The sequence below is a fragment of the Heloderma suspectum genome, chromosome 4 (assembly GCF_057233095.1).
Source record: "Heloderma suspectum isolate Gila_16-S chromosome 4, 16-S_ref, whole genome shotgun sequence".
NCBI classification, from domain to species: Eukaryota; Metazoa; Chordata; class Lepidosauria; order Squamata; family Helodermatidae; genus Heloderma; species Heloderma suspectum.
The window spans coordinates 216,827,070-216,842,230 of NC_139461.1; the positions used below are offsets into that span (position 1 = coordinate 216,827,070).

The 15,161-nt window shown below is 40.2% G+C and overlaps 1 protein-coding gene across 2 annotated transcripts in view; it reads right to left on the reverse strand.

Annotated features, from left to right (window-relative positions):
- Window positions 1-15,161, reverse strand: part of SGIP1 (SH3GL interacting endocytic adaptor 1) — a 196,126-nt gene that overhangs the window by 33,460 nt on the left and 147,505 nt on the right. Inside the window, exon 16 of one of the 2 annotated variants that reach the window (XM_084852291.1) lies at window positions 12,346-12,405. The exons of the other annotated variant lie outside the window; for it this stretch is intronic. Coding sequence (XP_084708417.1) covers window positions 12,346-12,405 — 60 coding nt within the window. The remainder of the gene's footprint in view (window positions 1-12,345; window positions 12,406-15,161) is intronic. 2 annotated transcript variants of the gene reach the window in all.

The window sequence follows — 15,161 nt, forward strand, 5'->3', positions numbered from 1 at the left end:
TGCATGCTGGTGAGACCCTTAAACACTTGGAATTATAACTAAATGAGCCAGGTTCCTTGTCTGGAATTTTAACAAAATAAGCCAGGTGCTACCTTAGGGCTGAAACAGATGTGACACAGGAGATCTGTGATGGGATCTTTCAACTGTTTTCCACTTTAAAGCATCTATGAGGTGCTCCAATTTTGATTACCCCATTACCTTGACCTAAATCATTTCCCCTGAAGCTGTTACATCTGTAGTGGGGGAAAAAAAGCCAGGGATAATACAGAGAACAGCATTAGCTTTTTAGTTATTTAGATTTGGGAGGCTATGCAAGGGAAAGGGTTAAAACATCCCTTCCCCAGCACCACTTAAAATCAGATTCTCTCACAACTCCTTTAAAGTAAAAAAATAAACCCCCAGGAAATCTGATTATGGATCTCTCTCATCACATCTGTTGGTCCTTATTTCACATTCCTAGGTAGTGAAAACACATCTTTCCTTAGCCCCTTGGAATCTGGGTACAGGCTTGGTGCTGGGACTGAGACACCTTTGTAACTCTAGTGGATGAAGTTTATCTTGAGATCTATAAGGGAAATACCTCTATGCTGATCTCTTTGGTTCTCTCAGCAGTTTTAAATACTCTGGACTTTGCTATTTGGTTAAAATCACTTGAACAATTAGTTTGGGTGTCTGGGCAAGCTCTCCAATGTTTTCACCTTAAAAAAAATTTTTTTTAATGAATGACAAAGTGTGTTTGTTGGGGATGGTAGGTCAGCCCCTTGGGATCTGGCATGTGGGGTTCCAAAGGGCTGGGCATTACTATTGATGCTGTTTAACATCTAAATGATGCTGCTGGGAGAGAATGTGGAGCTTGGTTATTTTATTACAAACCATCTCTGGGCATGTCGTCTCAGTTCAAAACCAGTGTGTGGTGGTTGTGGTCAAATAGATAGCATATGGGTGTTCTTGGGGTCTCCTTGCTCTTGAAAAAAGCAGAGTGCTTTTGTCAGCTGCATCTGTTGCTTAGCTACCACACTTTCTGGCTAGTGGAGACCTAGTTAGAAACTAGAGCTGTATACAAATGGCTTCTCAAAATTCTCCAGCCTATTTGTGGGCAGAGAAATCAGGGGGACAATTTCAAGTTGGAGGAAAAATTCTCCAACAGTTTCTCACAGATAGGGCTCACTATCAGCAGGGGTTGTAGCACAGGTCCTTTCTTTTTTCCTAAAGGTTTTTGGTTTATTGCACTGCTTTAGGGAGCAACAGCATCAACTGTGTTGAGGCTTCTACTTTTTTGAGTCAGAATTTTGAATTTCTTTTGGTGGTATTTTTCAGCTTACCTAATCACTGTGAGGTGGCTGAGGGTGCTGTGTGTGTTTTCTCCCTCTATTACACATCTTTCCATTGCTCTGCAGCCTCCCAGTGTAAATCTGCACTTTCTGAACTGAAAGAGCCCCATGGGAGGAATTGCCTCATGATGTCTTCCTCATGATGGCTTTAACTGAAGTGCGGGAAGGTGAGGAGGCTACAGGCTGCCACAGAGAGAACTGTACAGTGGCAGACAGGACACTCATGCACACTCCTCAGTAAGGTAAGCACAAGAACCCCAAACCCAATTTCTCTGAAATTTCTCCTCCTTTGAATTTCTTTTTGAAAACAATTTCTTTTCTATCAAATTGAATGAGAATGGTCAAAAAATATGGGGGGAAAATGGTTGGCACAGCACTACTAGAAACACAGAGAGCTGCCTATACTGATTCAAGCCATTGGTCCATGTAGTTCAGTATGACCTATAAGAATGGCTGGCAGCAGCTCTCCAGGATTTCAGAGAGGAAACTAGTCTTACCTGGAGATACCAGGGACTGAATCTGAGACCTTTTGAATGTAAAACATGTGCCATACCACTTCCTTATGCTTGTCAATGCTTTTGTAACCTCTAGGATTGACCACCATAACGCACTGTGCATGGGGCTGCCCTTGAAGATGCTACAGTTGGTGCAGAATGCTGGAAGATAAGAGCATATTCAGCCAGCATTGTGTCAACTGCACTGGCTAGCTGTAAACATCCATACTTCTAAAGCCCTTCACAGCTTGGGACCAATGTATCTTAGAGACAACTTCTTCCTGTATTTCAACCAGGCCATGCTCCATTCCATGCCTTTACTATCTGAAATAACAACATAAATGGTGAGGAGCAGGCCCTTTATGCACTGGCCCTGAGGCTGCAGAATTATCTCCAGGTGGAGGTTAAAACTGTTAGTTATCTTTTTAGAAGGACCATAAACCTATTTATTTTGGTTGACATTTGGCCTATTGCTGTGTTCATTTACTGACTCTGATTACTTTTCTTAGGAGCTATTTTGGAGTTTTAATTATTTTACTTGAAATTTTAATTTATGTTTTATTGTTTTATTATGTTTTATGTGAGCCAAAAAAGCAGTATGCAAATTATATAAAATGAATTCACTGAATTGGGACAAAGGAAAACAGATAAACTAAAGGGAAAATCCTGGGCTCCATTCAAGGTCATGTGAGCAGACCTCTGCCTGAACAATGGAACTTCCCCTCCTCCCCTCTCCCCCACACCCCACACCCTCCAAATCTGTTCTGGCAGGGTTTCCCAACCTTACAGAGAAGATTGGGGTGTGCGCAGTGGACAGCAAAGGGGAGGGGGAATCCATTCCACAAGTGGTATTGGTTCCACTGGCAGATGGACAGCACTGTATACAACCCTTTGTCTTCAAAGCAGCATCTGTAGCTCATGAACTTCATAACTTTAGTGCTTCTGTAATTACCATAATAGAGCATGGCGATTTTATCAGAGATCTATCTTTAGCAGTGATGTATTTTCACTTTAGAGACACCAGTTTATTATGATTGTAAGATGTTTCTCCCATTTCGCCTCTGTAGAATTATAGTCTTTTTTTACCTGACTGCCTCAAATGTCTGCTCTTTTTTATTGACATACTACAGGAACACCATCATCTGGAAATAACAGAGTAGAAGCACCAGCAATTTACGGTGTAATCCTATGCATGTTTAGACAGAAAAAGTCCTACAACTCTCAGCATTTCCTAACCAGCCAAGCTAGATGGTGAATGCTGCGAGTCGTAGGACTTCTTTCTGTCTAAATATTCATAGGATTGCGCTCTTAATCTTTTTCTATCCTGTAGCATAAGGGAATAAAACAGTCCTCATATTTCAAAGTATTTGGTACTCTCTCTTTTTGGTTACTGATGATTTGGTTACTGAAGATTTATTTTGCAATATTAATAGCCAAAGTATAATTTAGTTTCATCATCTCGTCAGTGGTTGGGTTCTCACTGCTTATTGCTCATGTTATACACCCAGCACATATTGCTGCAGTAAATTCTTCAATGTCACTACTCTAAGTACATAACATAAATATTTCAGAAGAAAGCATGTTGGCATAAACTTTGTCAACCTGTAAAGTTATTCAACTATGTCTTTAATCCAGAACTTGGTCTAAATCTTTATGTGTAAGTACATCTTTAAAATCCATTGAACATATAGATGAATGTATCCAGGTTACGGCCCAAATCCAGTTACAGGGCATCTCTACACCAGCCTAAAATCCTGCATTTAAAACAAGGCTTTCTGCTTCCGTTTTAAATGCAGGATCACAACTGACTCCCTTTACACGCGCTTCCATTCCCCCCTCCCCTTCTCCCCGTATCTGAGCCTTCCATTATCTTTCATTGATCTTGCTCCTCTTCTTGCCGCTTTAACTCTTTTCACAGAGGAAACTGAAGTGGAACACAACGGGATAATTTGATAGCTCATTATCTGTGATCTATTTAAAAATGGAACAAAGGGCATTTACTGCAGGAGACACCCAGGAGGGTCATGGCATCATGTAAAGAGCCCGCAAACTTCTGTGAAGGAGCAATCTCGATCACAAGATAAAGCTCCATGTGAGGGAGCCCATAATCTCACATAAGAACATTGCTACAAGCTAAGACAATGGCTGAATCTACACACTGCAGTATGGCAATGGTAAAACTGCTAGGATAACTAATGGTGCTCATGTGACCAATGGCCACCAATAGTTATCACTGCAGTATGATAATGGTAAAACTGCTAAGTCAAGTGTAGATTCAGCTAATATGGAATGTGAATTTGCATGGCAATGTGGACACACGTTAGATGCTTTACATTCACATGTGTATTGTATTGCAGAAGCATATCTGAATGTGCATCCACATGCAGTCTGCACATGTAATTTTAGATCTAGTAAGGAAATTCAAGTACAGAAGCTATCCTATGTACATCCACTGGAACGTAAGTCCCATGGTGTTCAATAGAACTTAGTAGGTCATTGCAGACTTAATCCTATTTTACAGATGTAGAATCAAGGCCATAAGTCAACAAAATGCCCAAGACCACTGCTATGTTTTCACTGCTAAGCAGAAATCTTAACTCATATCTCCAAGATCCAAAGGCAATATTTACCCAGTAGATCACTATGACATTCTAGTACTGACACTTACCCTGACAGAGTAGGACCTCTGTAAGATTCTGTAAGCCACATATAGCCACTCCTATTATAAGCATGAATTTCATCAGTGTCCTTAAATGAACTATAGGCATTCTCTCTTTCTCTCATTCACTCACATACAAAATACTGCCAATATTCCTGTGCAGGGTTTTGTTTGGCAGCTTCATAGTACTATAACATACTAAAAGGATTAGAGACTTACAGCTTATAACTGGTGTAGAAGCTTAAAACATCCTTCACAGGGTACTTCACCTTGTGGTTTTAAGCAACCTTTGCCATTGCTGTCTGTAGCATGAATGAATGGAGGAAAACCACAACATCATAGGTTCTTCTGTAGGAAGAACTATCATAGATTTAAGAAAACCACTACCATGGATATGCAGCAGAACCAAACTACACATGATTGCAGTTACATGATTCTTATTCTCAACTGCTTTTTTCTGAGTAAAAAGCAGGCATGGGAGACTGAAATGGGGAGTGGAGGATCAATGAAAAGGAGAGGCTGCTTAACCATGACCCTTCCCTTCCATTTGCTCAAAATGGCTCCTCCAAGTTAGGGTCCCGCATCTCCCCTTCCCAGGAAGGAAAGCGGCTAGGGGAAGATTTTGAGCGAACAAGCAAGATGAAGGGAAAATGTTAATTAGCCCATTCCCACACTGCTCCCAGATTCAGCTTCCTATGGCTGCTTGGCTGTTTTTTGCTTAAAAGAAAACTTTTAAAAACCCAAAGAGAAAGAATCACAGAATTGCCCATCATGGATAGCTTGGCCCCTAGGCAACTCATGCATACAGCGATAAAACCTACTTGCATAAATTATTTCCTGCAACCTATCCACTGCATCTCTGATAATGCCAAACCTTTTAGATGTGTATGAAGTACATCAATTATAGCTTTAATAGTACAATCTGTCCGCCGAACTGTGCTCTGAACATGAAGTGTATTAATCAAGAAGAGCTAAGATCGAAAAGCTAATTGTTATACACAAGTATCAGGATTATACAACACAATCTCTCAACAAAAAGTTAAAATTAATAAAATGCAACCATCCAAATGTATTTTGATGAACATGTACATTTATCAAGACAACATTCAGCACATCACAGGATTGTTATCTCTACAAATGACTGAAAATAAAAACAACTTTAGGACACTGATGTCATATGACCTTGAGTTTTTATAACATTGGTATGTTTTTATTGCTTATGGCCAAACTGAGATTGAACGATTAAAAATTCCAAACCCTCCAACTATGAACAGATCAATGCAAAAATGGGCAAGATAAATCCACATATGGCTAAGTAAAATTAATTGCTTCAGGTGTCCACTAATTATGAAGTGATAATCATGCAATTAAAAGTACCAATTAATATAACATTGCCTGTTTAGTTGTTAAACAAATGTGAATGGTTACACCTGAGTTGTATAAGTTATGATATTAGTATATATAACAAGAGGGACTTTAAACCTTAAATCACATTTTGATCAATACTCTGAGTTGTGAAAACAAAGAAAAAAAACAAAACAAAGAAAAACTAACAAACAAAATGAGAACAATGATTATTTCAACATGTACCAAGAAGATTAAACACGGAGTGAATGAACTTTTCCTGATAGTATAAAGCCTTAGTCAGTTGCTATAGGTGCCAATTTTCTGAATAGGCGAGTGGGAGCCAGGCAACATACTTCAGAAAGCTCCAGTTGCTGACCCTAGAATAATGCATCATTTTACTTTTGTTTTATACAAGAAATTGAAGACCCAGCTCCTACAATAAGCTTCAAATGATAACACACACCAGCCTTCTTATTCACAAAGCAATCAATTTAATCACATGTTTTCTAAGCAAGCAGTGGTAACTGACAAATTCAAACTGAATTAAGTGTAGGGATAGTGACCATCCTATCTAACAGGTGAAGAATTCAGGGAAGAAAGAAGAAATAGGGAGCTAATATGTTAGGCCTGAAGAAAAGCTGGCTATTAATGCATCTGCACCAAATGGGAAGCAACGTTTCAAAATAAATTATCCTATTAATATCTTAATGGCATAAGAGTCTACCTCACAAGTAGATAGCTACAAATTTGCACAAGGTGCAAGTTCTGTATAACTTTCAGGCGTAATATTCTTTCAGGGGAGTAAAAGCTGAATGACAAATTCAATATCACAAAATGTATCTGTAGACCATAGCTTACTATTTGGACTGCTATGGCCCCTGTGGCAAAAAGCAGTTTCCAAATATTAGCATTTATTAAGCGCCAGTACACAACATATGAAACACAGTAGCAAATGACAGTCTCCATTTTGAGGCATGACAAAAGACTAATCAGTTGGAAAAGGTTAACTGGTAGCAGAGAACAGAAGAATGTCAGACTGATGATGCTTTAGGATGGAGTTTGCAAGTCGCAGTTTTTTGGGGGGTACTTATATAGAGAAAAAGGTTGGAGATCACATTCCATTCCTGACTGCCCTCCACTGTCTTTTCTCTAAACTAAACAAGACCTATCTCACCTCATATATAACACAACTTTCTCCCAAGAGAGTGCATTTTGCAAAGTGACTAAAACAACAATCAACAAATTCCTCCACACTATAGTGTCTGGTTTTCAATAGATGGCAACAACCTCTCCCTGTGGCGTAATGTAAATGTTAAAGGGTATGGAGGACAAGACTGAACCCTGTGACATCCTGCAAAACAATTCCAAAAGAGTGGAACAACTGTCTGCCAGCACCACTTCTTTTCATCCTTCCTGAAAAGTATGAATGTTACCACCACAAAGTTGTACTTCCAGTTCCTGATCCTTCAAGGCAGTGCAGAAGATTATCATGATCAATGATACCAAAGTCTGCCAAGCCATCTAGGAGAATCAACCGGGTCACATTCTCCAGCAAAGGTCACTCACTACTGCAAGCAAGGCAGCTACAATTCCAAAATGAGGCCCTGATGCTTAGCTCAAATGGATCCAGATAACCCACTTCATCTCAAAGTGCCTGCAGCTAAACACCCACCAGTTACCTTATCCAAGAAGGGTATATCAGAAATGGGCCTATAAGCAGCTGAAACTAACAATGGCTTAATAGAGATCTCACCACAGCCTCTTTTGAGTGACTAGAGACCAACCTCTCACTTATAATCTTGCTTCCCCCTTCATTTTTAGCAGGGATCCAGAGCCTCAGGCCCAGGAGCCAAATCCAGCTCTCCTGTGGTCCCAATCAGGCCCTCTGGAGTCCCCCATATGGCCAAGCCCCCTTCCTTGGCCACCAATAATTTGGTGGTTTTTGGGCTTTTGTGCAGTTTTCCGCCAATTCTAAAAGGTTGAAATGCTTCTCCTAAGGCTTAGCTATGGGCAGAAAGAGTTTTAAGCTAAAGCATGCTGATGTTTTTTGTATTTTGGTCCCACCCCTTTGCCTGTGGCCCCATCCATGCTGACAAACTCCATGTTAGGCATAATTAGGAAGGGAATTGAGAATAAAACTGCCAAGATCATACTGCCCCTATACAAATCAATGGTGTGACCACACTTGAAATACTGTATACAGTTCTGATCACTGCACCTAAAAAATGATATTGTAGAGCTGGAAAAAGTGCAGAAAAGGGCAACTAAAAGGATCTCCCCTATGAGAGAAGGTTACAACAGCTGGAATTGTTTAGCTTGGAAAAAAGGAGGGTAAGGGGAGATGTGATAGAGGTCTACAAAACTATGCATGGTGTGGAGAATGTGGATAGGGAGACATTTTTCTCCCTCTCTCAAAATACTAGAACCTGAGATCAGTCTATGAAGCTGATTGGTGGGAGATTCAGGACAGATAAAAGGAAGTACTTCTTTACACAGTGCATAGTTAAACTATGGAATTCACTACCATGGGTGTAGTGATGAGGGCCACTGATTTGGATGGCTTTAAAAGGGGGTTGGACAAATTCCTGGAGGAAAAGGCTATCAGTGGCTACAAGTCTCAATGGCTATGTGCTACCTCCAGTACCAGAGGCAGTGAGCCTATGTATACCAGTTGCTGGGGAACATGGGTGGGAGGGTGCTGTTGTGCTCACGCCCTGCTTGTAGGTTCCTAGTTGACAATGGGTTGGCCACTGTGTGAACAGAATGCTGGACTAGATGGACTCTTGGTCTGATCCAGCACGGCTCTTATGTTCTTATCCCTTTTGCCTTTGGCCCCACCCACCATTGCATTGCAGCCCCCCAGAACTTCTCCAAAAATGGAATTCAGCCTTTGGGCTGAAAGAGGTTCAACCCCCCTGACTTTAATGCACATGACTTTGGTGCTTCAGGCCGATTCCTGTTCCTCTCCTACAGACTGGGGATTACATTCAGCAGGAATAGAACAGAAGTAAGCACTTTTGAGAAGTTATGGCTCTTCCTACCCTCACAGCATGTTAGTAGAACTTCTGAAATAGGAAAAGGATAAGTGTCTGTGAGTGTGTGTATTTTGTGAAAAAATATGTTCAAATATAATGCAAAATTTTGTGCAGTTTTTTTAAAAAAAGCAGATTGATGCAGAAACAGAATGGTACGGGTTTATGAATGAACATATGAAAAACCGATACAGAATGGAAATAGAATGATTTATCCATCCCTAATCCACATAAAGCATAACAGAGACTATTTCCTTTCTCTCCCCCATCCCCCTAAGTATGTTGTTTGAGCAAATGGAGGGATGAGAAGGTCTAGATGGGTATACAGGAGGTGCACACATGCCTACCCGTTCCCCATATGGTCTGCCACAGTGCTGCACATACACCAAAGGGGAGGGGAGAAAAAAGGCATGGTTATGCCCTATGGAGATTCCTTCAGCAGTGGTCAATTGGATTGCGTTCAATGTGATGCAGTAGAAATCAGCTTATCTTTCATACAGCAAATTTTATAAGGATGTATTCAGTAAAACACAAGATAGCGATCAGGTGTTGAGACAGGTCAGGGCAATCATTCTCCTTTGCTGTTATTAGCAGAGCTGACTTGCACAGACACTTCTGTGTTGTTCAAATGCCATTATCCCAATCATGGGATTGAAGCCTTATCATAGCACAGTATTTTCATAATCTGGGCAGCTCTAATGCTACAAGAAGCATGGGCCACAGGAGCTGCAATGGCAGCTATTATGGAAATCTCCACACAGACTGCCCTGATGATGCCACGCATTTAAGCTCTCTGGAGAGCTGATTGCTTGTATTGCACCCATGGGAGGGAACCTCCTGACAATTATTGCCTGAGATGGTAGAATGTTTCCAAATGTTTGTGAACATTCCAACTGCTCAGAGAACTAAATTATTGTCAACAAAATGTTCTCAGCTCAGCTTCTGTGAGGAGGGGTAGTTGTAAGTATGTACATATGTTTGATTGGAATTAAAACTCCATCCAGGCCTTATGTAAAGAGCAGGTGTGTGGGGAAGGTTAAGGACTGGAAATTGTACTAGGAGATCCCAGAAGGTAAGGAACCTAAGAGAGAACAGCCTAGAGGAAAGATGGCTGAAGGTAGTAATGGTTTTGTAAACATTTGAGAAAGGGTACTTGCATAGGCTTTCTCTGTGGTGAATATGACATGCATAGCATCAGCTTGCCACCCAGGACTATAGTTCCAGCCCCCACCAAGAAAAGACGTTGTACCAAGTTCTGAGATTGCCTGTTGCTGCCACCACCCTCCCCTGCCTCAAGGAAGGTTTCTGAGCATTGGAGCAGGAAAAGTGGGAGGCAGAGTTGGATGCTATGTGAGCACCCTCAGCTGTTTGCAGAACTGACTGAAACACTCACAAAAGCTCAACGACACACATGGAAACAAATTTTCACATGCAAATCTGCTGTAGGGAAGGCACAAAGGGAACCTTCTACCACCTTTAATGATTTGCCAAATTCACTTGTCTTGGGAGGATGCACCCTTGGAAACTCCCCAAAACAGAGCTGCACTGTGATGTTTCTAAGTTAGGCAAGGAATGAGAACATGGGAAGGATGGGTGTGTTTGCAGATGTGGCAAACCTATGCCCCAGTTGGAGTATAGGCTTGAGTGGTTAGTTGCTGGGAGAAATGCACGCATATGGGCAATTAAAATGGTTCTTCCCATAGCTATAGAAGCAATGTCAACTGACTCCCATTATGAGTAATTTCACAAGCCTGATAAAACACTGATAACATGGATGGCGACCTTTCCAGTTAGCAAAATAGTTGTATTATGATGGTATTTCTGAAAACTATATTTAAGGTATATAAACCATTGGGGAGGTCTTCTTTTAAGTTAGAAGACTGAAAGAGCCATGTTACTACTTGCAAGTCAAATGACTTATTAGGACCTCGTAAGATTAGACAGAGGCTGACTGGCTAGAAAGATGCACTGTTTTTTCTACTTGCTATGCCTAGTCGAAGACAGAAAGAGAAATGTTCCATTCCTGAAGCCATCAAATTTAGCCTGTTAATTTTCATCAGGACTATATTACTTACATGATCGGTTTCTGACCACATTTCATGGTCACATAAAAAAAGCCCACCTCAGTAATTCTGCCATGCTTACTTTTTCTTCTGAATTCATCGCAAGTGGTGAATTACAGGTAACAGATATGTGAAATGATTCCATAGTAAATTAAGTACATTTCATGTGTTCTTGTTCCTCCATTTCACTGTATATTAACACATTTACAAGGATAAGGAAGCACAGTAGAATTACTGGAACGTTTTGCTGATTCCCCTTCAGCTCCTGTTCCACCTTCCATGCTGTCCAGGAGAATCCCCAACTATCTGGACAGGGGGGGGGCTGCAGGGAGAGGGGAGATGAGATCTGAAGGCACTCTGTTTCGTAAGTGGAACTGTGTTCACTGAACTCTGGATCCATTCTATTGTGGAAACTCACCCCAAGATGTTGTGAAACTTCACAAGAACATAGGATGGGATGCAACAACTGCTGAACTAGTACACAATCCCAAAACATATGATGTGTACATATTTAGGGGATGATGTAGTATAAACAACTAATCTCAGTAATATTTCTCTTCCCTCCCCCCGCCCCCCAATCTCACACTTTAAAATACCTTAAAATCCCAAACACAATTTCAATTCATGCCAAACCATCCCTCCTCCAGTGGACAATTGTAACAGAAAGTAAGAGGTTCACGAAATCAAGCATTATAGGCAAGCTTTAAATCTCCATGATAGTGAAGCTGGAAAAGGTCACATATAAATTAAAATGAAGAGGCTAATTGGACAACACTAATGTACCAGAGGAATAATTTACCTTTATTAACTGACCAACATTATGATTATAATACTATCTTTATACATTTCCCCTCCAAAATAAGGTGCTGATACATGACCCAAGTGTTAAAATAGAATCTGGGGGAACAAACATATTTTTCATATTTCTCTGAAATATGTTATTTATTAAGCGTATGGGAGATTTTCAAGGTTTAGAATATGATGGCAAGGAAAACTCTACAAAAAGGCGATGTAGGCCAATAGAAAATTCTACCTATATTGATATTGTGTAGCTAATATAAAAGTGTAAACATTGCTTGCAAAGTGTATACAAAAAGCCCTGGTTGACAGAGTCAAGTTCCTTGATAATCAGTAACTCCTGAAGATTTTAAAGACTATAATATTTTAATATTTCCCCCTTCTCCCTTTAAATTATAACAACTGGAACAATTGAAGGGACACAGTTGTACAAACCAAATTTTAAAGTGATTCTGATTGAACTTATCATGTCATCTAAGTAGCCATAGCATTTCCATACAGAAGGGTAGAATTGGTTTGTTTGTTTGCTTGTTTGTTTGAAGGAAACCAAAGGGCTTCTATTAAATAGTAAGAGCAAAGGGGAGATTAAAGTTCCAACCCAGTATGCTATGTACTACTTACCTTCAAAAGTCAAATAAAACTTTCCTCTGTCAAACCAGACGAGGGAAGGCTGTTCATTCTCTGTATGGCCAGGAGTTGAAGCGGGATGGGAAAGGTTAAGGAGAGGGAGAGAGAAGGACATAAGTGTGAGTCACAGAAGCAGGTCATTAATCTCGCTACAGGGGAAGAAGAGGCGCTGCAAGCCGTTAACGTGCAAGGAGAAGTGGAGGGGATTTTAAAACAATGTTCTTGTTTTGTTTTGGGAAACAGGAAGCAAAAAAGCAAGCTATGGAATCCTAGATGGAGATAATTTTTGCCCACTGGACAGCTGTCTGGGTATTTGTGTGTGTGGTAGAAGTTTTCTGTTACTGCAATATAGGTTAGTCTGTTTTAGCTACACTAGCTGTTGCCTCATCCCCATTTTAAAGACACTGTTGCAATCCTGGGAGGCACCTGAGTATGATGACATTTGAAAATGTAGCACTGAATAAGATTACATGAAGCTGTCTTGAAGAAAAGACTGATCAAAGGGAAAACATGGTGATGTTTCTGGAGCTGACATGCATTCTTCTTGAGGCAGACATGCATTATAATTCTGATATGTTTTCATGGATCTTCAATATGTGTGGGCTTCCCACGGTGGCATTAATACCTAGTCGAGAGTTTTCTCTAGTAGTGCTAAATTAGGATTAATAAACTACTGGGCAGGATTTTTGCAATGCAGACTAAATATGTGATTTTATTGGACCCTGTACTTTATAAATGTCTAAGTAAAACCAAGAAACAAACCAAGTCAAATATGTTTAAAGCTACATTTCTTCCTCTCTTAAAAAAATCCCACTTACTTTGACTAACACTTTTAAAAATGATCCAGGGAACATAAAGAAACAGTGGTAACACACAATGAGATCCTACTGCTGAACCTAAGCCCATCTGGCCCTGTAAACCTCCTGGAACGATATATGTAAGTTGCTCTGAGCTCTTTGGAGGAAGAATAGGGTATGTGAAATAAGTATTTTGTCAGGAGTGGCCTTTGAATAGTTATGTTATTCTTTATATATAAAAGAATCATGAGTCAGCAGTATGCCACCTCTCCCAGACTCTTGTCATTGGGAAACTGCCATGCAATACTCTGCGTTTGTGTGTGTGACTTTAGCTCCTCTGTTAGATTTTAAGTATGTATTTGTATACACTTGACACTCATGGTGGTGAGGGTGGTAGTGAAGGAGGCATTCAGATGACAATGGCTTGGGTTTTTAATCCAGATTTCTTGAAACCACACTGCTAGTACAGTACCTGCAGGCGTTTCACAGTGCCTTTCAAACGTGTGCAGTTTGTCAACATAAGCATCATCTTCTGAAACCCATGAGCAAAAGAAATGTAAAAGAAAAACAATGAAAACACAAATTCCAAACGAAAATCAAGTAGCTGCTCATTAACCAAAACACAAACATTACAATGGAAAAAAAAGATCATAGACATAGAAATGGTGGATACATCTTTTTATTGTCAAAATCATATGCAATAACCACCACAAAAACCCAAAACCAAATACAAAAAAGGACAGACAAGTTAATGAAATAGTTTTGTGCCATATTTCCTTGGGCACATCCCACATATATAATCATTAGCAATTCAGAAACACGTGAGAAAGTAGCATAGGCTGATAAATCTGCTGGCTATGAGTTACTTAAGCTGCACTCCTGTACATGTCTACTCAGAAGTAAGTCCTGTTGAGCTCAATGAGATGTACTCCCAGGGACGTGTGTACAGGATTGCAGCTTTACTCTTACTTTTCATGCAGAATTTTCTAACGCATGGCCAAAACTTTCAGTCTCTTAAATCCATAGAATTTAAAAGCTCCCTCCCTGCAAATCTGCTCCAGCCCTTTGCAACAGGAAAAAGTTACTGAAACTCAATCATACCTGCAGAAAGGTCATTTACTATTGCTAAAATCTTCTAGAAAACAATGCCCAATTCATGTTCTACCATCCAATATGTCTTACAACGAGGAGGCATTTCTCAGTGCTTAATCTACTTTGATATATCTGGGACCCACTGCTTCTTGTTAATGGCCTCCACATTTTGTGTCCCTACTAAAATGTCCAAGTCCCAGCAGTATCAAAGTAATCCATGCTCAATATTTTCTGTGATGGGAAAAAATACAAAAGGCAGGTTCTTAGCACATACTTTTGAAACCTATAGTTGATTATACTAACCAAGGGATCAAACTAGCCTCTGTACAAGATTTGAAGTGGAATTAGCTCTGCTTGCCCCACAATAATTGCCATCCCCACCCCACAATAGATGCTTGCCATGTTTCCGCCTTGAGCTAGAAGATCTTTACATGCCAAGCCATTCACCATATTCAGCACACCTTATGGCATTATTCGTAGTGGCCTATGTGTGAAGCCCACTCCACCAACTGCCTATTTGGAAAGTGGTTTTCAAACAGGTGATCACTGTTGTCAACATGTAGGTGTCTACATCCAGTTATGTTCTTCTAGAAGCCAATGTATTCTGGAAACTACCATTTTTTTCTCATGATATGAGAAATGCTGGAGGAAGGGTATTAAAATTAAGATACCTGTAGGGAACATGGTCCTTCCCTCTGTCCCTACTCAGGAAGAGCATTGGGGAGAACACAGAATTTGAACTTCCTTAATGAATGAATGAATTACATTTCTATACCGCCCCATAGCTGAAGCTCTCTGGGTGGTTTACAAAAGTTAATGATGTTTTCCTTTTATTTACTACAATGAACACAATTCACTGCACATATCCACAAATACCCAATAATACCAAAAGGACAAAACAACTTGGCTCTAATATTAAGA